At 36.9% G+C, this 25,464-nt stretch overlaps 2 protein-coding genes and 1 non-coding gene across 8 annotated transcripts in view; all 3 read right to left on the bottom strand.

Annotated features, from left to right (window-relative positions):
* LOC103910797 (uncharacterized) overlaps positions 1 to 25,464 on the bottom strand; it is a 1,018,570-nt gene that overhangs the window by 757,154 nt on the left and 235,952 nt on the right. The gene's annotated exons all lie outside the window — the stretch shown is intronic.
* On the bottom strand, positions 11,609 to 15,719 carry znf1085 (zinc finger protein 1085). 2 transcript variants are annotated; one of them, XM_073948675.1, is made up of 4 exons: positions 15,680 to 15,719; positions 15,065 to 15,214; positions 13,794 to 13,992; positions 11,609 to 13,709 (listed from the first exon to the last, which is right to left on the bottom strand). In XM_073948675.1, exons 2-4 carry the CDS (start codon positions 15,147 to 15,149, stop codon positions 12,878 to 12,880), a joined length of 1,116 nt encoding a protein of 371 aa, XP_073804776.1. In that variant the 5' UTR covers positions 15,150 to 15,214; positions 15,680 to 15,719; the 3' UTR covers positions 11,609 to 12,877. The 2 variants fall into 2 exon arrangements, with proteins under 2 accessions (XP_073804776.1, XP_068075948.2); XM_068219847.2 differs by having other exon boundaries at positions 11,609 to 13,992.
* Positions 25,270 to 25,351, bottom strand: trnal-uag (transfer RNA leucine (anticodon UAG)). The gene has a single exon. It is a non-coding gene; the product is annotated as a tRNA-Leu (tRNA).

Consider the following 25,464-nt stretch of genomic DNA (forward strand, 5'->3'; position numbering starts at 1 on the left):
CCACACACTGATCACTGTAAATGCCACACACTGATCACTTTAAACACCAAACACTGATCACACTGATCACTTTAAACACCACACACTAACCACTTTAAACACCACACACTGATCACTGTAAACACCACACACTGATCACTTTAAACACCACACACTGATCACTTTAAACACCACACACTAACCACTTTAAACACCACACACTGATCACTTTAAACACCACACACTGATCACTTTAAACACCACACACTGATCACATTAAACACCACACACTGATCACTGTAAACAGCACACACCGATCACTTTAAACACCACACACTGATCACTTTAAACATCACACACTGATCACTGTAAACACTGCACACTGACCACTTTAAACACCACACACTGATCACTGTAAACACCACACACTGATTACTTTAAACACTGCACACTGATCACTTTAAACACCACACACTGATCACTTTAAACACCAAACACTGATCCCTTTAAACACCACACACTGATCACTTTAAACACCACACACTGATCACTTTAAACACCACACACTGATCACACTGATCACTGTAAACACCACACACTGATCACTTTAAACACCAAACACTGATCACACTGATCACTTTAAACACCACACACTAACCACTTTAAACACCACACACTGATCACTTTAAACACCACACACTAACCACTTTAAACACCACACACTGATCAATTTAAACACCACACACTGATCACTTTAAACACCAAACACTGATCACTTTAAACACCACACACTGATCACTTTAAACACCACACACAGATCACTTTAAACACTGCACACTGATTACTTTAAACACTGCACACTGATCACTTTAAACACCAAACACTGATCACTTTAAACACCACACACTGATCACTTTAAACACCAAACACTGATCACTTTAAACACCACACACTGATCACTGTAAATGCCACACACTGATCACTTTAAACACCAAACACTGATCACACTGATCACTTTAAACACCACACACTAACCACTTTAAACACCACACACTGATCACTGTAAACACCACACACTGATCACTTTAAACACCACACACTGATCACTTTAAACACCACACACTAACCACTTTAAACACCACACACTGATCACTTTAAACACCACACACTGATCACTTTAAACACCACACACTGATCACATTAAACACCACACACTGATCACTGTAAACAGCACACACCGATCACTTTAAACACCACACACTGATCACTTTAAACATCACACACTGATCACTGTAAACACTGCACACTGACCACTTTAAACACCACACACTGATCACTGTAAACACCACACACTGATTACTTTAAACACCGCACACTGATCACTTTAAACACCACACACTGATCACTTTAAACACCAAACACTGATCCCTTTAAACACCACACACTGATCACTTTAAACACCACACACTGATCACTTTAAACACCACACACTGATCACACTGATCACTGTAAACACCACACACTGATCACTTTAAACACCAAACACTGATCACACTGATCACTTTAAACACCACACACTAACCACTTTAAACACCACACACTGATCACTTTAAACACCACACACTAACCACTTTAAACACCACACACTGATCACTTTAAACGCCACACACTGATCACTTTAAACACCACACACTGATCACTTTAAACACCACACACTGATCACTTTAAACACCACACACTGATCACTTTAAACACCACACACAGATCACTTTAAACACCACACACTGATCACTTTAAACATCACACACTGATTACTTTAAACACCACACACTGATCACTTTAAACATCACACACTGATCACTGTAAACACCACACACTGATCACTTTAAACACCACACACTGATCACTTTAAACATCACACACTGATCACTTTAAACACCACACACTGATCACTTTAAACACCACACACTAACCACTGTAAACACCACACACTGATCACTTTAAACACCACACACTGATCACTTTAAACACCACACACTAAACACTTTAAACACCACACACAGATCACTTTAAACACTGCACACTGATTACTTTAAACACCACACACTGATCACTTTAAACATCACACACTGATCACTGTAAACATCACACACTGACCACTGTAAACACTGCACATTGACCACTTTAAACACCACACACTGATCACTGTAAACACCACACACTGATCAATTTAAACACCACACACTGATCACTGTAAACACCGCACACTGACCACTTTAAACACCACACACTGATCACTGTAAACACCACACACTGATCACTTTAAACACCGCACACTGATTACTTTAAACACCACACACTGATCACTTTAAACATCACACACTGACCACTGTAAACACTGCACATTGACCACTTTAAACACCACACACTGATCACTGTAAACACCACACACTGATCACTTTAAACACCACACACTGATCACTGTAAACACAACACACTGATCACTTTAAACACCACACACTGATCACTTTAAACACCACACACTGATCACTTTAAACACCACACACTGATCACAGTAAACACCACACACTGATCACTGTAAACACCACACACTGATCACTGTAAACACCACACACTGATCACTTTAAACACCACACACTGATCACTGTAAACACCACACACTGATCACTGTAAACACCACACACTGATCACTTTAAACATCACACACTGACCACTGTAAACACTGCACATTGACCACTTTAAACACCACACACTGATCACTGTAAACACCACACACTGATCACTGTAAACACCACACACTGATCACTTTAAACACCACACACTGATCACTGTAAACACAACACACTGATCACTGTAAACACCACACACTGATCACTTTAAACACCGCACACTGATTACTTTAAACACCACACACTGATCACTTTAAACATCACACACTGACCACTGTAAACACTGCACATTGACCACTTTAAACACCACACACTGATCACTGTAAACACCACACACTGATCACTTTAAACACCACACACTGATCACTGTAAACACAACACACTGATCACTTTAAACACCACACACTGATCACTTTAAACACCACACACTAATCACTTTAAACATCACACACTGATCACTTTAAACATCACACACTGATCACTGTAAACACTGCACACTGACCACATTAAACACCACACACTGATCACTTTAAACACCACACACTGATCACTTTAAACACCACACACTAATCACTTTAAACATCACACACTGATCACTTTAAACATCACACACTGATCACTGTAAACACTGCACACTGACCACATTAAACACCACACACTGATCGCTTTAAACACCAAACACTGATCCCTTTAAACACCACACACTGATCACTTTAAACACCACACACTAACCACTTTAAACACCACACACTGATCACTTTAAACACCACACACTAACCACTTTAAACACCTCACACTGATCACACTGATCACTGTAAACACCACACACTTATCACTTTAAACACCACACACTGATCACTTTAAACACCACACACTGATCACTTTAAACACCACACACTAACCACTTTAAACACCACACACTGATCACACTGATCACTTTAAACACCACACACTGATCACTTTAAACACCACACACTAATCACTTTAAACATCACACACTGATCACTTTAAACATCACACACTGATCACTGTAAACACTGCACACTGACCACATTAAACACCACACACTGATCACTGTAAACAGCACACACTGATCACTTTAAACACCACACACTGATCACTTTAAACATCACACACTGATCACTGTAAACACTGCACACTGACCACTTTAAACACCACACACTGATCACTGTAAACACCACACACTGATTACTTTAAACACTGCACACTGATCACTTTAAACACCAAACACTGATCACTTTAAACACCACACACTGATCACTTTAAACACCAAACACTGATCACTTTAAACACCACACACTGATCACTGTAAATGCCACACACTGATCACTTTAAACACCAAACACTGATCACACTGATCACTTTAAACACCACACACTAACCACTTTAAACACCACACACTGATCACTGTAAACACCACACACTGATCACTTTAAACACCACACACTGATCACTTTAAACACCACACACTAACCACTTTAAACACCACACACTGATCACTTTAAACACCACACACTGATCACTTTAAACACCACACACTGATCACATTAAACACCACACACTGATCACTGTAAACAGCACACACCGATCACTTTAAACACCACACACTGATCACTTTAAACATCACACACTGATCACTGTAAACACTGCACACTGACCACTTTAAACACCACACACTGATCACTGTAAACACCACACACTGATTACTTTAAACACTGCACACTGATCACTTTAAACACCACACACTGATCACTTTAAACACCAAACACTGATCCCTTTAAACACCACACACTGATCACTTTAAACACCACACACTGATCACTTTAAACACCACACACTGATCACACTGATCACTGTAAACACCACACACTGATCACTTTAAACACCAAACACTGATCACACTGATCACTTTAAACACCACACACTAACCACTTTAAACACCACACACTGATCACTTTAAACACCACACACTAACCACTTTAAACACCACACACTGATCAATTTAAACACCACACACTGATCACTTTAAACACCAAACACTGATCACTTTAAACACCACACACTGATCACTTTAAACACCACACACAGATCACTTTAAACACTGCACACTGATTACTTTAAACACTGCACACTGATCACTTTAAACACCAAACACTGATCACTTTAAACACCACACACTGATCACTTTAAACACCAAACACTGATCACTTTAAACACCACACACTGATCACTGTAAATGCCACACACTGATCACTTTAAACACCAAACACTGATCACACTGATCACTTTAAACACCACACACTAACCACTTTAAACACCACACACTGATCACTGTAAACACCACACACTGATCACTTTAAACACCACACACTGATCACTTTAAACACCACACACTAACCACTTTAAACACCACACACTGATCACTTTAAACACCACACACTGATCACTTTAAACACCACACACTGATCACATTAAACACCACACACTGATCACTGTAAACAGCACACACCGATCACTTTAAACACCACACACTGATCACTTTAAACATCACACACTGATCACTGTAAACACTGCACACTGACCACTTTAAACACCACACACTGATCACTGTAAACACCACACACTGATTACTTTAAACACCGCACACTGATCACTTTAAACACCACACACTGATCACTTTAAACACCAAACACTGATCCCTTTAAACACCACACACTGATCACTTTAAACACCACACACTGATCACTTTAAACACCACACACTGATCACACTGATCACTGTAAACACCACACACTGATCACTTTAAACACCAAACACTGATCACACTGATCACTTTAAACACCACACACTAACCACTTTAAACACCACACACTGATCACTTTAAACACCACACACTAACCACTTTAAACACCACACACTGATCACTTTAAACGCCACACACTGATCACTTTAAACACCACACACTGATCACTTTAAACACCACACACTGATCACTTTAAACACCACACACTGATCACTTTAAACACCACACACAGATCACTTTAAACACCACACACTGATCACTTTAAACATCACACACTGATTACTTTAAACACCACACACTGATCACTTTAAACATCACACACTGATCACTGTAAACACCACACACTGATCACTTTAAACACCACACACTGATCACTTTAAACATCACACACTGATCACTTTAAACACCACACACTGATCACTTTAAACACCACACACTAACCACTGTAAACACCACACACTGATCACTTTAAACACCACACACTGATCACTTTAAACACCACACACTAAACACTTTAAACACCACACACAGATCACTTTAAACACTGCACACTGATTACTTTAAACACCACACACTGATCACTTTAAACATCACACACTGATCACTGTAAACATCACACACTGACCACTGTAAACACTGCACATTGACCACTTTAAACACCACACACTGATCACTGTAAACACCACACACTGATCAATTTAAACACCACACACTGATCACTGTAAACACCGCACACTGACCACTTTAAACACCACACACTGATCACTGTAAACACCACACACTGATCACTTTAAACACCGCACACTGATTACTTTAAACACCACACACTGATCACTTTAAACATCACACACTGACCACTGTAAACACTGCACATTGACCACTTTAAACACCACACACTGATCACTGTAAACACCACACACTGATCACTTTAAACACCACACACTGATCACTGTAAACACAACACACTGATCACTTTAAACACCACACACTGATCACTTTAAACACCACACACTGATCACTTTAAACACCACACACTGATCACAGTAAACACCACACACTGATCACTGTAAACACCACACACTGATCACTGTAAACACCACACACTGATCACTTTAAACACCACACACTGATCACTGTAAACACCACACACTGATCACTGTAAACACCACACACTGATCACTTTAAACATCACACACTGACCACTGTAAACACTGCACATTGACCACTTTAAACACCACACACTGATCACTGTAAACACCACACACTGATCACTGTAAACACCACACACTGATCACTTTAAACACCACACACTGATCACTGTAAACACAACACACTGATCACTGTAAACACCACACACTGATCACTTTAAACACCGCACACTGATTACTTTAAACACCACACACTGATCACTTTAAACATCACACACTGACCACTGTAAACACTGCACATTGACCACTTTAAACACCACACACTGATCACTGTAAACACCACACACTGATCACTTTAAACACCACACACTGATCACTGTAAACACAACACACTGATCACTTTAAACACCACACACTGATCACTTTAAACACCACACACTGATCACTTTAAACACCACACACTGATCACAGTAAACACCACACACTGATCACTGTAAACACCACACACTGATCACTTTAAACACCACACACTGATCACTGTAAACACCACACACTGATCACTGTAAACACCACAAACTGATCACACATCTACAGTTCAAAATGCTGTAATCATTTAACAGTGTTTGTCATTTAATAAATGCAGCACTTCAATAATTTATCTTCATTTATTCACAATGATGCTGGATGCTCACTAAAGACATTTGAGATATTTTAAGATAAAAAATGTGAGGGAGCACAAGCATGAGGACTAAAGCTCCTAGATGACCTGTTCAGCTGCTGTAGTGTGTAACGTGGTAATGTTGTTTCTTTTACTGTATAATTTTCTGTTCTCGTGTTCCTCTGAATCTTGTATTCTGCTGTCTGTAGTTCTGAGGGTTGTTGTGATCTTATGCTTGTTAAATGTTTTACCATCAATAAGAAAATAATGATTCTCTGTCATCTCTGCTGTCTAAATCTGTCTGACTGAATATAGTTTTTAATTCACATGATAATCTCCAGATCATACGTGTTTTCTCTCAGGGTTCAGGATTTCAGTAACAGCGCTGTAACATTGATGCACTTTATTAAGACAATAATAAAGAGAAGATCTAAATACAGTTTCATCCTAAATCAATATCTCTCTCGCCCATAATTATTTATCAGATGAAATGTGTCAAGGCTCGACAATAAGGGCTGCCCAATGGCCCGGGGCCAGCATGCGAGACACTCTGGACAGTATACATAATAGTTACTGACCCGATCAGGCCAGTGCTGCCTTGTCACTAAAGTTTAATTTGGCTGAGACTGTTTGTCAATTGTGTGCAAATACAGGGTGCTTTCACGCTCAGGTCTGCGTCAAAAAAATTTGTTCGAGATCGCCAGGATGAGACGGTCTCGGTTCAATTGAGCGGATCGATTGTAGTGAGAAAACAAAACGATCCAACATAGTAACAAACCAGGCTGTATCACAGTGTATTATGAATGTGTAATATTAATTTAGGAAAGTTGACCAAAATTAATCTTATAATATGGTGTATTAATCCTGTTGTTTTGTTCATTTCTGTACTGACACTTTGACAAAAAGATCCACATTCATCTGCTTCATGATCTGACTGCAGTCAGGCTAATGTGATTATTATGTTGATGCATCAAGCAAGAACAAGTAGTGAAATGCATTTTAGAACTGGGTTTACAAATAAAAGAAAAATACTAAATATTGATAGTTTAGTATTAGTATTAGGCATTTTCAACTAAACCACACATTAAACAATTCACTTGAATTAATCTAATCAGTGTTGTATTTAAATTAAATCTACTTATTTAAATAAACATATCGTCTGTAAAGGTTACATTCATGGAGCTCACCTAAGTCACTGTCATTAGTTGTCATAACATTATTATTATTATTTTCAAATCAATTAAAGGTAATATATGCACATTTCAGAGGCTGTGCATTTTATGGCAGGGGTGCAACTTTTGGCATAACACCACTTCATCTATTATTTCTCTCTATATTGTAAGCCTGTAATGCATAATTCTAGCCCACATTTTGTAATAGATTAATTAATTCAATAGACAGATTTTTACAAAACTTGACAACTGAAATGAGGCCATGTATGAGAAAGTCTGACTGCTCTGATTTATATTTGGTGACGATGTCTGTGGGTGTCAAAATTAAAGTGCACATTTTTGCTTACAATATACATGTAGATTTTTTTCCAAGTTTAGTTTCATCAATTGTAAACAAATCATTTTTAAATTGTCAGTTGTATTTAAAGAAAGGTTTTGCTGAACAAAGTGTGAGTGTACAATTATGTTTGGCTTTTGACACTAAGAAATAGCTATTTACTTATTTTTTTGGGTGGGGCCAGTGAACATTTCGGCAGGGCAAGTACAAATCTGAACCACTGACCCGATCGGCCACTAGAAAAAAATCCTTAGCCTTGAACCCTGTGTGGTGTGTTTGTCTCACAGAACTTGTTCATTTATCTTGTCTAAAATCTTTCTTTTTATCACAAACCTTTTGCTGACTATTGTAAAAGCCTGTAAACTCACTCTACTAACTAACAGTTTGAGTATTAATACTTTAGTCACTTAATACTACTTCAGTACTTCACTAAAATGTCTTGACTGGGCTGTGGGAATAAAGTGTAATAATGTCTGATCTTCTAGAAACACAGGATCATATAAATGCTGCAGTGTAATCATGTGTGTGTAGAGATGATCTACCTGAAAGCAGGTCCTGTGTTTTCACTCTTAAATGTCATTGGTTGACCCATAGACGCGTCACTCTTCATAGACACACAGCTGGGCTCTGCTTCTGCTCTCTTCTGATGAACTGAACTAAAACAGAGAAGATTAAAGTTGAGCGCTGCACACACTGCACAAACCTGATATTAATCATTCTTCATTTACAAAAACACTTAAATTAATTTCCTTTATATTTGAACAAAAACTGTCTGAATGTGAAAATATCAGCAAACACAGATCAAGGCTCATTTCTAGTAGAGAAAGCCCAACAGAAATGCTGCACTATTAGAGCAGATTAGAGCTGAAACTAATCATCAAATCACTGAATGAAGTCCACAGTGTAGGTGTGGGAGGAGCTTAATTATTCAGGCGTGTCAATCATCATCACATGACTATATAAGCAGCAGTATAAACTGCACTGTGTCAGCTGACTGTTAATCCCGCCTCCAGCAGCTCCCCTTATCCTCCTCCTCATCACTCGGTCTGCAGAAGGTCACTCATTGGGGGTTTGTCTGCAGAGCTCCAGTCCAGACTATGAGGACAGCAAGACAAGTTCATTTACCATCATCTATCATGACTGAATGAGCAGGAGAACTCGAGAAATATCAATTCTAGAAACCAAATGTGTTGATCAGCAGCATCTATGAGGCCAACACAACATGATGATGACTGCGCTTCAGTGAAAACAGACTCAGATCAGAGGAATGGCTGATCAGTACAGCACAGAAACAGCAGGGGGAAGTGTGCAGGAAAAGCCCTTTATGGCAGGAGATCGGGAACACTTTAGTTTAGCTCACAATTCATACTATTAACTACCGGCTTATTATCTGTGTAATGTGAACATATGAACTGCTCATTAGTAGTCATACAGTGTGATCTTATTGTGGATCCCTAACCCTACCCAAAACCTAAACCCACCTTCTACCTCACTAACTATTAATAAAGCGCTGATTGGTTTGTTAACACCATCAATTGTGGCCTGAAGTGTAAAGCGGAGATCTTCAAGCACTATCCTGCAGAGCTCAGATACAACATCTAACATCTGAAACCCAACAGATCCACAACACTAATTACCGGATTCATTTATTATGAAAATACTCATCAGTTGCAGATATTAAAGAGATGATCTACCTGACAGCAGGTCCTGTGTTTCCACTCTTAAAATGTATTGGTGGGTGCATAGACCGGTCACTCTTCATAGACACACAGCTGGGCTCTGCTTCTGCTCTCTTCTGATGAACTGAACTAAAACAGAGAAGATTAAAGTTGAGCGCTGCACACACTGGAGTCAACACAGCAGATTTACTTAACATTTCATCATTAAAACACTGTTAAAACAGCACTTCCTGATACTTTTCATGATGATTGTACTCAATCTTGCTGGCTGTGTGTGTTAAATATTCAGACAGATTAAAAACACAACTAACAGAGAGTAAATATAATATCCTGTAGAAAATAATCATATGAAATGTCAAGTGAAGGTCTAATACCTGCATCCTGCTGACAAATCCAGATCTCCAGGTGTGTGTGTATCCTCCATGATGAACCTGAAGAGTTTGATCTCCAGCAGAAACTCTAGAAGAAACTGATGAACAGTAACAGATCTCCAGTCATTGATCAGCCTTCATAATTCATCTGAATGCAGGAATAGATCAGCAGCTGAGACACTCAAATCCAGAAGCTCATCACGACTCAACTAATGAAGAATCACAGCCTCATCCGTTTGATCAGGAATAAAATATAATCTTACATACAGATTCACAAAAAGCTTACAGGTTTTGTCAAGACATCAAAGATTTAAAGCTGTTCTGCGTTGTAAATAGTGGATTATGTATGTTTAAAATGGCGACACAGCAACTAAACACTTTCACTTTCGTTTCTAAAGGAGCGGCAGATCAGGAGTTCAGTGAAAAACATCCGTCACAAACACTCTAAACAGAGCAGAGAAGAGTCAAACAGCTGCAGGGTTATCAAAGCACCTGTGGAGTTACATTTTACTAGGGTAAATTTTCCTGAAGCAGTATAAACACTGGACACAGAGAAGACAGAACAAACACATACCTGGATAACCTCCTCCTCTTCTTCTTCTAGTTCTTGTGTGGCAAGTTACAGAGAGCAGCGTAAAGCTGAATACCGCCACCTGCTGTACTGGAGTGTGTATAATAATAATATGTTTACAGTTTGGTCAAATCAGTTTCTTTTTAGTCGCAACATAAAAGAGAGATGAGCCAACAAAATAGCCTGAATGCAAATTATTTATTATAAAATGTAACTCATAAAACTATCAATCAAAGCAACCAGCAAATGTCTAGGGATAATAATGAAGATAAAGAACTTAGGATATAATCACAACAACATGTTAACTACATGATACAAGCAATGCAAAACAAAACCATAAGGTTAAAGATTTAATGAGATGGCAGGTCTTGACAGGAGGACTCCTGAGTAGCCACAGCGTCCTGGATTAGCTAGCAGCCTAGCACAACAACTTTTATATACCCATTGATGAGTAATGCAGGCATCCAATCAGGATTTACCACATACTCCAATCTGGAGTCTTGGGATCATCAAAGTGTATTAATATTGTAAAACTTAATACCTGTCGCTCTGCCTAAATCATAAAATATTCATAATACATCTTTATTTATTTGTGTCTTTCCAGTGATGCTACTCATTCAGGGAGTCAGACAGAGAACATCATCCAAAACAACACTAGCTACATGAATACACTGGAGAGTGGAGTACAGATGTATCCGCACCTGTACAATCACTTGCAAAGAGAGATTTTAAGCTGCTGAGATGCTGTTTGTCAGATGTTTATGAAACTGTTCTTCTCTCAGTCGCGAGCATTGTGTTTACGGTAAACGCGAGGAGCGCAACACATTTACAACCCCACCTACTGCAATGTAGGAGTGTTGGAAAACAGTATATCGTCACTCAGCCTTTTCAAACATTGTGCACAGAGAAAATGTTTTGCTGCATTCATGTCATGTGTGCAACTTTTGTCCAATTCTGTAGACACTCATCAGATCTGTATGGTTTCTCTCCAGTGTGAATACTCTTTTGTGTTTTCAGATGTGTTACTGATTAAACCTCTTGTCACAGTGTGAACACTTGTACGGTCTCTCCAGTGTGAAACGTCTGGTGCAGTTTAAATTTTGAAATAAAAGTCTTCTCACACTCAAGCACATATACTCTTTCACACCAGTGTGGATCTTTATGTGTTCATTAAGGTTTGCTAATCGGTTGAAACTTCCCACACGGAGTGCATTTAATGGTTTATCTCCAGTGTGGGTCTTTATTAAGGTCTGAGGAGTTGCTGAAACTCATCCCACACCGCAGCTGCGGTCACACTAGAGTTTGAGCATGCAAAATTCTGTTGTTTGGCGCTGTGAAAAGCGGCGGGATTAAACAAGATTATTAGACATAAAAAGCGAGCTATTGGTCCATATTTTACATTTCTGTCCAGAAAGGTCATGTTTTGATCTTTGATTGGTCTCACACAGTCAAGTGATGCGATTTTGCAGGTCAGAGTTCACCAAGCTTGAACTTTGCAATGCAGTGAACTGCGAAACTTGACACACAAACTTGGTTTCCTGTCTGACACATTCCCGTGCGTATGAATGGAAATCCATAGGGAAAAAAGTCCATTGTGACCGCTGCTTAAGTGCAAGTTTCTCTCCAGTGTGGCTCATAATGTGTAGATTAAGGGATGATGAGCAGATGAAACTCTTCCCACACTGAGTGCATGTGAATGGTTTCTCTCTAGTGTGGATCCTCATGTGTCGATTAAGGTTTGATGATAGGCTGAAACTCTTCCCACACTGAGTGCATGTAAATGGTTTCTCTCCAGTGTGGATTCGCATGTGTTCATAAAGGTGTGATGAGTTGTTAAAGGTCTTTCCACACTGGGTGCAAGTAAAGGGTTTCTCTCTAGTGTGGATCGTCTTGTGATTATTAAGGGATGATGATCGGTGGAAACTCTTCCCACACTGAGTGCATGTGAATGGGTTCTCTCTAGTGTGGATCCTCATGTGTTGATTAAGGTATGATGATTGGCTAAAACTCTTCCCACAATGCGTGCATCTGAATGGGTTCTCTCCAGTGTGAATCATCATGTGAATCTTAAGATCGAAATTTCTTCCAAAACTCTTCCCACACTGAGTGCATGTGAATGGTTTCTCTCCGGTATGAATCATCATGTGTTCATTAAGGGATGATGATCGGTTAAAACTCTTTCCACACTGAGTGCACGTGAATGGTTTCTCTCCAGTGTGGATCCTCATGTGTTGATTTAAGTTTGATGATTGGCTAAAACTCTTCCCACACCGAGTGCATGTGTATGGTTTTTCTCCAGTGTGGATCCTCTTGTGAATCTTAAGTTCCCTTTTTCTTCCAAAACTCTTCCCACACTGAGGGCATGTGAATAGTTTCTCTCCAGTGTGGATCATCATGTGAATCTTAAGATAGTCTTTACTTCCATAACTCTTTCCACACTGAGTGCAGGTGAAACTATTTTTGTCTCCCCTTTTCAAAATACCATCAGTCTGTAAATGAGTTTTTTCCTCAATTTTGACATGATGTTCCTCCTCTTTTCTCCCCTCATTCTCTTCAATTAGGTCTGAAATAGATAAAACATTAGTATTCATTAAGTCTTAAAAACTCTCATCAAAAGCTGAAAAGTGAAAAGACACTGGAAACATTGGCTACACACACTGCAATTTTGATGCATGGTAAATGTAAAATAAATCAGATCATATTTTGTTTGGTCCATTAACATGTACACATTTAAGCAGATTCAATTCAATTCATCTTTATTTATGTAGTGCTTTTACAATGTAAATTTTGTCAAAGCCACTTAACATAGAAGTTATAGTAAATTAAAACCGTGTCAGTCCAGTTTTTAGACTTTCTTACATAATTGATCATAAAAGTAATTTTGGTCATATTAATAAGACAGATTTGAAAGCTGTACATGGAATTTTTATTTGTTTATATTTATCATTACAACAAAATGTTTTTCTAAAATGTGTAAAGCAGACAGGGAACAGGGCTGGAGTGGGACTCCTTTTTAGCTCTGGAATTTCAAGCCTTAGTCCGGCCCACCTCAGTCGACGACTGACTATATTAATAATAATATGCGGATGATCTTCTTTTTCTGTCGAATCCAGATACATGTATTCCAAAAGTTTTTACAATAATTTCAGAATTTGGAAATGTTTCTGGATACAAAGTCAATCTAGCAAAGAGTTTCCTTTTCCCTATCAATGATAGAGCACAGCAAATTTCCTTCCAATCCTTTCCATTTTCATTTTATCAAAGTCCTGATAAATTTGTATAGTGACGCGCAAATATAAGGATTCGTTCAATAATAATTTTAAAACGACATTAGTGCTCAAGGACGTTTTTAGTGCTCAAGGACACCTTAAAAACAGTAGAAGAACAAAAAAAGCAACAACCTTGAGAAGGTAGAGAAAATGGGAGACTAATAATACATAAAATAATGACAAAAGACCTGAGAACAAGTAACAAAAGAAACTCGTTCCTGTCTTTCAATAAGTGCTTATGTGCATTTAAGAGAACTAGGCAGCACACTCAGGGCTGCAAGATGGATTTAATTTAGTATTCTTATTATTAAAATATATCTGAATGAAGATCAAATGACTGAGTTGGTTTCGAGAATGAAAACCAACCTGTTTGTTCCTGCAGATCTTCCTGTTTGACTGTGAATGTTTCTTCAATCTTCACATCTTCACTCTCCTCTTTAATAAACGCCATCTTTATAACAGTGTGGAGATCAGTCGCTTCAGCAGGAGTTTTTCTCTGTGTTTGGACACTTTATTCTGTTTAAAATGAACAAAACAATGAACAGAAACAAAATAACTTCTCTTCAACACTTGCTTCAACAGTTTCTTTATATAAGAGTGACTGACAAAAATAAATCAGGTAAGTCTAAACAAGAAACAATAGCCACAAACAAATGACCTAATAAAAACTAGTTCTCCATTTATTATATATATATATATATATATATATATATATATATATATATATATATATATATATATATATATATATATATAGAATATTGTTTACTTATATTAGAATGACATTATGCTAGTAAATAAATAAAACCTTCATTAAAACACATTTCTGTTGTTCAAACAATAGCCCTCGATTACTGAGATTAAAATAGTACTACGTTGTATAAAGAATTAAAATAAAAGTCAACAGCAGGTATGTCATATTGGAAGAAAAACCTGAAACTTTAATCAATCGGTTTATATGTGTAAAGTTGTGAAACAAACCTTCCTCCAGTTGAACTGCAGCGCGGAAGCGGCGCAGCCTAATGACGTCACACACCACACCAAAATAAAAGTCTTTTTTGTTCAGTTTTTTTTGGCCACTTACTGTTGCAGTCAGGACATGATCAATTTCTCCCTCGTTTTCCACTTTACACAACATATCTGCTGTCTCTCATATACATCGACATTTAGAATTTGAAGTTGATCAAAACTTTTAATCCAAACATTTTAAAACAATTTTGAAAAACTTGTTTAATCCACTAAGTTTAAGTGTTTTTTTTTATTGTTGCAAAAAAGTTTACATCACAAAACAGGGAACAGTCAACATCGCAAGGCATATTTAACATTAAAATATATAAAATAAATTTAATTTGTTACAACTGCAACAAAAGATCTACATCAAAAGAAAAACAAAACATTATGACAATAAGTGTTTTAAAAAATAAAGTACAGAGAGCTTCAGTTATTTTACTTTGATTTCTGAAGTATTTGAAGCTTTGAGCCACTTTCTCTACCTCAGAAAGAAAACACCTGAAAGAGGGTCAGCACTTTTGATATTTACCCATTAAAATGAAGTTCACAACATCAGAGAAAGAACAATGTAAATCAGCTTTGTAAAATAAAATATCTTCTAAAACAATAGGGGGGACTGAAATCATCTTTAATGAAAGCCAAGGATGGATGTCAAACCAGAATTTAAAAGTAATTTCACAAGAAAAAAATAAGTGATTGAGTGTTTTTGGAAGATTTAAGCAGAAGCTACACTTGTCAACATCAGAGTTTTTTTGAATAAACTAATTCACATGATATATCCTGAATACAATTCTGTAATGAGTTTCCTTAACCTTGGGTGCTACGGGATATTTAAGATAAAAGGTAAAAGCTTTGTCCTCTACTAAGGGTTTAACAACTCCTAGATGATGACACTTAAAATCACCAATGATAAGCGTTTAAATTGTTTGTAAATAAGCTTGATGTTACATTTACCATCGAAAATATCAACATTTGATATTTTTAAAAATGGAAGAAAAGTTATAAGTATAAATGGGAGATCAAAACAATTACTTTGAATTAACCTAAACAAAGCAATAGGTATAGCCTCGCAAATTTTAGTATAACCTTTATCTGTGATTTTAACTCTATATTTATTTAAAAATTCGTTATGAGATAGCAGTCCATTTACATCTAACAAATCATTAATAAATATAATGCCTTTATTGTACCAGTCACCTCTAAACAATGATTTCCTGTTAATAATAACAGCCCTTTTATTTCAAAGAGTGGATTAATGAGGGGAAAATTATGGGTAAATATCATTTTCCAAAAAAGTAGTGCTTGCTTATGAAAAGTAGACAGCTTCAAAGGAAGTTTTGAACAATCATAATCATATCTTAATACAAATTCAAGGCCACCATTTTTTTAAACAAATTATTTGGGATATGATACAATATTGAATAAGGCTTAGCTAAACACTCTTTTAACCATTTAACTCTAAAAGAAGACATTCAAAATCGATAGCTTTTAAACCTCCATATTCAAACTCTTTGATCATATAATTCTTACGTAAATAATGTGTTTTATTTTTACAAATAAATTTAAATAATATTTAATTAATAGATTTAACTATTTTAGGAGGAGTATATAAAGGAAAAGTTAAATATATAATTTTAGATAATCCCAGTCAAAAGAATTTTACCCTATATGGAAAGGTCTCTAGCTAGCCAATGATTTAGGGATTTTTTTCATACCTTCCATTTTAATATTAAAACTTGCACATTCTCTATTAAATTATACAGATTGAAACTTCAGGTTCTCCTGTTCAAAATGATATATGACACTTGAGGCTGACTGCTAAAATAAAAATAAAACTGCTTTAAAAAAAAAAAAATAATATAGGCCCATTAGGTGCCCACAAAATACCTCTAGGTCTTTAAGGGTTAACAGAATTTTTGGTGATGGTAACTCCTAAATATTTAACTTCTTCTTTTACTAGAATACCCTCTAATTCTCTTAAAGCACAATTCTGAATAGTTAATATTCCACATTTTCTTAGGTTTAAGGTGAATTCAGAAGCTTTAGGAAACAGAGATTTTGACAAGAGCTAAAGGGAGCACCTCCCTATTTTTAAGAATCAATAGTGTGTCATCAGCAAACTGACTTAAACTAAAAGTCCTACCAAGTATATCAATACCTAAAGTGTACTCTGAATTTTTAAAATATAATGACATAAGTTCAACAGCTATATTAAAAAGAAAAGGTGAGATGGGACATCCTTGATGGATTCCTCTTTTGATGTAAACTCCAGGAGATGATCCTGAATTCAGAGATTTACTACTGAATATATCAGTATAGAACATGAAAATTACCCTACAAAAGCTCGGACCAAACCCAAAAGTTGGTCTAAAGACAAAAAAGGATGCTCAAGGGTATCAAATGACTTGAAAAAGTCTAGAAATAGAAATAAACTTGTCTGAGGAATTAAATATCTATAATTGAGCATATCAACTATCAGTCTGACATGATTGTGAATACTTCTCACTTTAATGAAAGCTGATTGTGTTTCACTTATTATCTCGCCTCTACCTTTTTTGAGTCTATTGGCAAATACATGAGAGAGCAATTTAAAATCATTGGACAAAAGAGTTATGGGTCTCCAATTGTCTAAAAATAATTGGTCTTTGCTTGGCTTTGGAACTAAATGATTAAACCCTGCTTCATAGAAGTCGATAGTTCTCTTTCTCTATATATTCCTTAAGTGCTTCAAAAACTAAAAATCCCATCTCTGGCCAAAAATGTTTATAAATCTCAACTGTGATTTCGTCTGTTCCTGGGGATTTTCCATTGAACATTTGAGAAATAGCAACATCAAGTTCAGAGATAACAATGTCAGATTCCATCATTTCACAAAAGCTGTCATCAATAATAGAAACTTTATCTTTTGAAAAGGAAAAGAAAAAGTCACAATCACTCTCATTAAATTTTGATTCATATAATAATATGAATAGATGTGATCATCAATCAAAGTTTTCTCTTCACTTACATTGTTATTTATGCTAAGTTTATTAATAGTTTTAGAAGATTGTCTATGCTTTACTAAATAAAAAAAAATATATATATATGAAGATTTTTTCTCCCCCTCCTCTATCCATTTCACTCTAGATTGTAAAGGTCCTTTAGCTTTTTCTGTTTAATAGTAATCTAACTCTGATGGCAAAATACGAAGTTCATTTTGTTCTATATCTCCAAGAAAATCTTTATCACCAAGGTCATTTAATCTAGATAAAACTGTTAACTGTCTTTTTTTCCTAAGAGAGGAAAACAATAGCTCATTACAGTAGAGCCATTTTTAACCTGATTCATTTTTAATTTGAGAAGAGCATGTGGCAAAAGAAAAAGAAAACCAAACAGCAAATAGGGAGAAAAGCATTAGCCAAATGCTTATTTAAAAAGCTGTTTAAAATGTGTTTTGTGATTTATTAATACAATTTTTTACTGTTTGATTAATCAGCCTTTAAAACATGGATTAAATAATAATACAGTAATAAAAGTGTCTATTTATATATTTAAAATGTATTTGTAATGCATTGTTTTATTGATAATTAAATGACATTTAAAAACATTTAAATTGTGATTTATTTATGTACATTTTTATGCTGGGTGGCGCAGTAGGTAGTGCTGTCCCCTCACAGCAAGAAGGTCGCTGGTTCGAGCCTCGGTTCAGTTGGCGTTTCTGTGTGGAGTTTGCATGTTCTCCCTGCATTCGTGTGGGTTTCCTCCGGGTGCTCCGGTTTCCCCCACAGTCTAAAGACATGCGGTACAGGTGAATTGGATAGGCTAAATTGTCCATAGTGTATGAGTGTGTGTGTGTAAATGTGTGTGTGGGTGTTTACCAGAGACTGGTTGCAGCTGGAAGGGCATCCGCTGCGTAAAAAGCGGTTCATTCCGCTGTGGCAACCCCAGATTAATAAAGGGACTAAGCCGACAAGAAAATGAAGACATTTTTGTACTTCAATAATTAAATTGATCATTTGAGTCTTGGATTTTCTAACTAGCACTCTTGTACGGTGGCCGGGAAGTGCAAAAACAACATTATAAAGTTTGAAACACTTTTACAAAGCTCGAGACAAAATTAGATTTTGAAAAACACTTTTACTTATCATCAGACACAATTACATAGGGAAAACAATTTTACAAAGAACGAAACAAATTTACATTTTAGAAAACAAATTAACAAGACACAAAACACTTTTACAAATCCCAAAACATATTTACAATTAGATTCCCTACGGAAAGGGAATGTACCACACCCCGGAAGTGACATAGAATGTACCACACACTGGTAGTGAACCGGAATGTAACACACACACTGTAAAATATCAATAATATCCAGCTCGTGTGTGACTTTGTAGACAAGTTACCACAAGTCTACAACTATAAAAATCATGGTTTGACTAACTGTGATAAAACATATTAGGGCTATTCTGAGAAAATATCAGCGTAAGAGTGCATAGAAACATGTAAATGCAAGTACATGGAAACACTTGTTGACTGATAAGATAACAAAACCAAGTTTAACTCGTACAGTGGAGTAGCTCGGTTGGATAAATCGGTTGATACTCATGTAGAACCTTGTGACTTGGGTTCGAATCACGTTGATGACATGTCATTTATATTTATTTCTTTAGATTAATTTTGGTTTATGCTGTTCTGCCACACAAATATTGAATCAACAATGTTTACACTGACACCAAGTAATAAGAATCTTTATTTGGTATGGCATGTTGCTGTGAAAAAGTGACGAATCTGTCAATCTGCAAACGTGGATAGTTTGCACATCTGAAAGGGGGCCTCAGTTAACATGGACACCAGTTAAACCATAACACAGGCTTCCATCAGTTTACTGTTCAGAGTCCTCAAGCAGAGGTTTACACCATGTAGACTTGACATCATGTTCACGATTACAGCGTACGAGTGGATCTCATAAAAATATTGAACACATTGATGCAGCATGTCTGGTGTTTCCGTCTGTTCCGCGTCCTTTATAAACTCTAAACACCGACCACTTGCAAAGCAAAACCGTGTTAAGCTGCTCATGTGTTTGCCACAAAACGGGCAAAACAACCCTCGACCGCTGTCCATGTTCGGTCACCATAAACTTTGTTTACGCCATGTACTCCACAGCGCGAATTTACCGTGCTCACCAGCAACAACAACAACTTTACCCCGCGTCACTACCGGTGTGTGGTATATTCTACGTCACTTCCGGGGTGTGGTACATTCCCTCTCCGTAGGGAATCTGTAATTGTAAATTTGTTTCGGGATTTGTAAAAGTGTTTTGCGCCTTGTTAATTTGTTTTCTAAAATGTAAATTTGTTTCGTCCTTGGTAAAATTGTTTTCCCTATGTAATTGTGTCTGATGATAGGTAAACATGTTTTTCAAAATGTAAATTTGTCTCGAGCTTTGTAAAAGTGTTTCAAACTTTATGTTGTTTTGCACTTCCCGGCCACCGTACTCTTGGGCCTCCATAATCATGACACTGAAGACTAATCATGCGTACAATTCAGGCTTAAACGTGAATAAATTATATTTTAAAGAACATTTAATAAAAGAACAGTGATTTAAAAATCCAATAACGTTTTAGTGAGCACAATAAGCTCATTATAAAATATTCCAAACTTTTAAAGGGGCTGTATATTATAGTATTTACAACTATTTGTTGTACAACCTTTGTTGAACCCACCTGTTTCTGATGTTTACTGGGGAGCGATTCTGAATGTCTGGCAACTGTGCAGAGCTAAAAAAAAGATCACTGTATTACGTAGTTTGAGGGGACATGTGGTATATTGTCCAGTGGCTCCCAGTGCTTCAGCATCTCTGTACATGTTTCCAGTGGAGCTGGTGGTACTGCTGATGCTGGTTGTGGCCAAAATCAAAGTCGGAGCTATAGTAAAAGCTCAGTTGCATCTGAGGTGACAGGTGGATATTCTATTGATGGAGAAGGGGGAAGGAGTGGCTTTGGTGCTGGTCATCTCATCAAAATTAAATGGAAACTTGTTAAAATAGATTATAATCACATTTGATTTTTTAACTTGAAATGACAATCTTTTTGTTAATTAAAATTATTCAACCCATTCTTTAAACAGGGTTTTGCTTGTCACCCTAAAGAGTTTAAAACAATAATTAATATTATCCCTAAAAACATCACAGTATTGATCAGAGGTTTTCTTTCACACTATTCTGTAATGTTCTCTCTTCCATCTTTATTTTTTAGAGATTCAAAATGTAATAATAAGTTTTAAATGAATATTCTTATTCAAAGGCTTCATCATAATCAGCTCAGACCTCGTTTATTTTTAAAGATTTTAATTCACAGGAATTAGAAAAATAAGACAAGTTACATTTCTTTTTCAATTCTCCCCAAAATTAAAGAACTTTAGTTTAAATGATTAATGATGTGTCTCCATCAAAAGAATTCCTGAGATTAAAAGTTGATAATAAGGAGAACTTGTCAATTTTGTGAAAGTCATATTGAAAACACTGAGCATGTTTTCTATAATTGCATATACTCATGTCTCATGTCAATATCCATGTAAACCCTTTTTGCAATAAACAAGTTAAATTTAATGTGACTAAAGAAAATTGTACACAGCATTAAGTAGTTAATAACCATTTATGCTTTGCAAAAAATTCTTCATTCATAAATATATAAATTGATAAATGTTGGTTTTTAAACCTTTTAAAGGGTGACAATGAGATTTATAGACCCATACTAGTTTAAAAAAAAAACTATCCTTTTTCAGTTTTATTTTGCCCACCTAACATTGCTGTTAGTAATTACATAATAACATATGTGTGTGTGTGTATGTATATATATATATATATATATATATATATATATATATATATATATATATATATATATATATACATACATATATACATGTGTGTGTGTGTGACTACTATTACTAACAGCAATGTTAGGTGGGAAACCCAGTATCAGATTACTGAAGCACTTCAGCTATCTGTTCATTCAAATTATATATATATATATATATATATATATATATATATATAGAATTTGAATAAACAGATAGCTGAAGTGCTTCAGTAATCTGTTGAGTACTGGAATTAGCATGTAGGATAACAAATCACTCATATTCTCATTCACAATAGAGATACTGGGCTTCCCATACACAGATTTATTTGTAGTAATGTGGGAGTTTTCACATGAACATCTCTTCAAAGGTAACCAGTTGTTTACAGAAAGTTTAATTGTCTTCATGAGGAAAACTTTTTTATTTTCTAAAATCAGTCCATCAAAATAAATGTGTTATGTTTTGAAACCAAAGTCTTCATTTGTTACCCACAACACATCAAGATTTGATCAAGTCAAAATCTCATAATCTGACACAAATCTGATCTGTGGTAACTGGCAAATGGCATTGTGTAGTCTGAACAGGGCTTTATGGAGTCTGCATCAGTCTCTCACTGTCACTGCAAGTTCACACCGGCCAAATTTTATTCACCAACAAGTTTTGTGAAACTGCAGACAAAAGCCCAAAATTGGAGGCAAATCTGTTTGTTCAAGGGAGTAAAAATCAAACAGTGTGAACGATCAAAAACACAATCTAAGGGTGTAGGACAGTTTTCTCTGCATCTCCCCAAACATTTTCTCCTCCCTAATCTTTCTAATTCTCTTTTCAGAGCAGATCATTTGATTGCAGTGTGCAATGTGCACAAATTTGGTTCTCAGTTCATAATAACTTGAAACACATATAGAGTTATTTTGCTTCATTGCAGCCCTGTAGAAACTCTCACAATCTGGTACATCTTCATCCCTCTTCAGTTATTGAGTTTAAATCTTCAGGTTCAAAGGGTTTCATTCCAGTAACTTGAGATGTATTCAAGAGTTTACACTTGTCCCGAGATGCTATCCCGGGAAAGCCTTAAGCTCCGCTGGACAAGGCCTCATTTTTTCTCTCCATTGTGAAGCTTCATGTGATTGATGAGGCTTCTTTTATGTTTAAAGACCTTTCCACACTCACTGCATCGAAAACGCTCTCCTAAGTGAGTCTTCATGTGTTGCTTAATGGAGTCTTTGCACTCTTTCCACAATGATCACATGTGGTTCCAGTGTGACCATTCATGTGGTTCATGAGGCTAGCTTTGGTTGTGAAGCTCTTTCCACAATGAACACATGCAAACGGCTTCTGTCCGGTGTGACTTATCATGTGGTGTTTGAGTGAGCCTGTATGTGGGAAACTTTTACCACACTCTGTGCATGTGTAAGGTTTCTCTCCAGTGTGAATCCTCATGTGGATGGTAAGGTTTTGTTTTTGAGAAAAACCTTTCCTACACTGTGTGCAAATAAAGCTTCTCTCTCCATTGTGAGTTCTCATGTGGGTTTCAAGATTGCCATTTTGCTTACAACTCTTTCCACACTGAGGGCAAGAGTAGAGCCTCTTCCCAGAGTGAATTCTTCTGTGCACTGCCAAGTTTCCTGTAGAATAGAAGCTTTTTCCACACTGTTGGCATGTGTACGGCCTCTCTCCAGTGTGAATTCTCATGTGCACTGTTAAGTTTCCTGTATTATAGAAGCTTTTTCCACACTGTTTGCAGGTGTAAGGTTTCTTTCTAGTGTGAACATCAAGGTTTGGCTTTTGACAGAAACTCTTTCTACTCTGTTTACAGCTGTAATTACACCTAGACTTGGATTTCCGAGATCTTCCACGTGATAAAGTCTTTTTAGTGATTGTGGGTTTTTCATCAGTCGTTATTTCTTGTTGTTTCTCTTCCATTTCATTCCATTGATGTGTCTCTTCTTTCAGCACTATCAGGTCTTCAAAAAAGAACAAAAAAGTGAACTTTAGTATAAAGGCTTAAAGTGGCAAGCATGAAATGGATGTTTACCCTAAATATGAAAATGAGCTTACCATTTACTCTCCATCATGTGGTTTTAAACATTTCCTGTCTTCTGGAACACAAAGTAAGCCAGCATTTTTATCACTATACCTTATTTAGTGAAGGAAAGTAAATGGTGAGGCTATTTTCATTTCTGTGTCAGAAAGTCATACCAACACTGACTCACATAATCAACGCATCTCTTGACTCTGGTTTATTCCCCACTGTATTACTACTGTAATTGTGAATCTTTACTGTTCCTGTTTCAACAGTGTGCTCTTGCTAAAAGGAGCAATGGCAGAGAGAGACTTCCAGTGCAGACTTTGTTAAGATGCTGCAATCTAATCGTGGGAAAGACACTTGCTCCTGAGCATATTCGAGCTTGGGGATGTGTTGCTGTCACACCGACAAGTCTGCCGTGAGTTTCAAAGAACACATTATACTGACTAGTTGCCAACTTAAATGTACTCTCTCATTTCCAGCGTTCACTAAGACTCACACACACACTCAAGCAGTTTGGCCATGTTTAAAACCACATCTGGCAGCTGTGGGATTCGAACCCACGCCCCCGAAGAGACAGGAGCCTAAATCCAGCGCATTAGACCGATCCAAGCAGAAGCATGCAGTATCATTTTCCAAGTCTGTTTGCTCAAGCAGAGAGGTCATTCTCAAGCATCCTAAAAGGACTGCCTGGCAGCGGTGGGATTCGAACCCACGCCCCCGAAGAGACTGGAGCCTAAATCCAGCGCCTTAGACCCCTCGGCCACGCTACCCTAGATGAATTTATGCAGTGGTCCATTTTCTGCCCAATTTTACGGAAGCAGAACAGCAGAGAGGACGCAGAGCTTCCTAGTGAAGCCCTTCAACGTTGGCCAAGGAGTCTACA

This window comes from Danio rerio, chromosome 4 (genome assembly GCF_049306965.1).
Source record: "Danio rerio strain Tuebingen ecotype United States chromosome 4, GRCz12tu, whole genome shotgun sequence".
In the NCBI taxonomy this organism is placed as follows: Eukaryota; Metazoa; Chordata; class Actinopteri; order Cypriniformes; family Danionidae; genus Danio; species Danio rerio.

Excerpts from the sequence above, each read along its gene's own strand:
- znf1085 (XM_068219847.2), bottom strand. The coding sequence starts at position 15,149 with ATGGCGTTTATTAAAGAGGAGAGTGAAGATGTGAAGATTGAAGAAACA. Across the intron at positions 13,993-15,064 it reads AGATCTGCAGGAACAAACAG|ACCTAATTGAAGAGAATGAG; the intron begins GTTGGTTTTCAT and ends TATCTATTTCAG.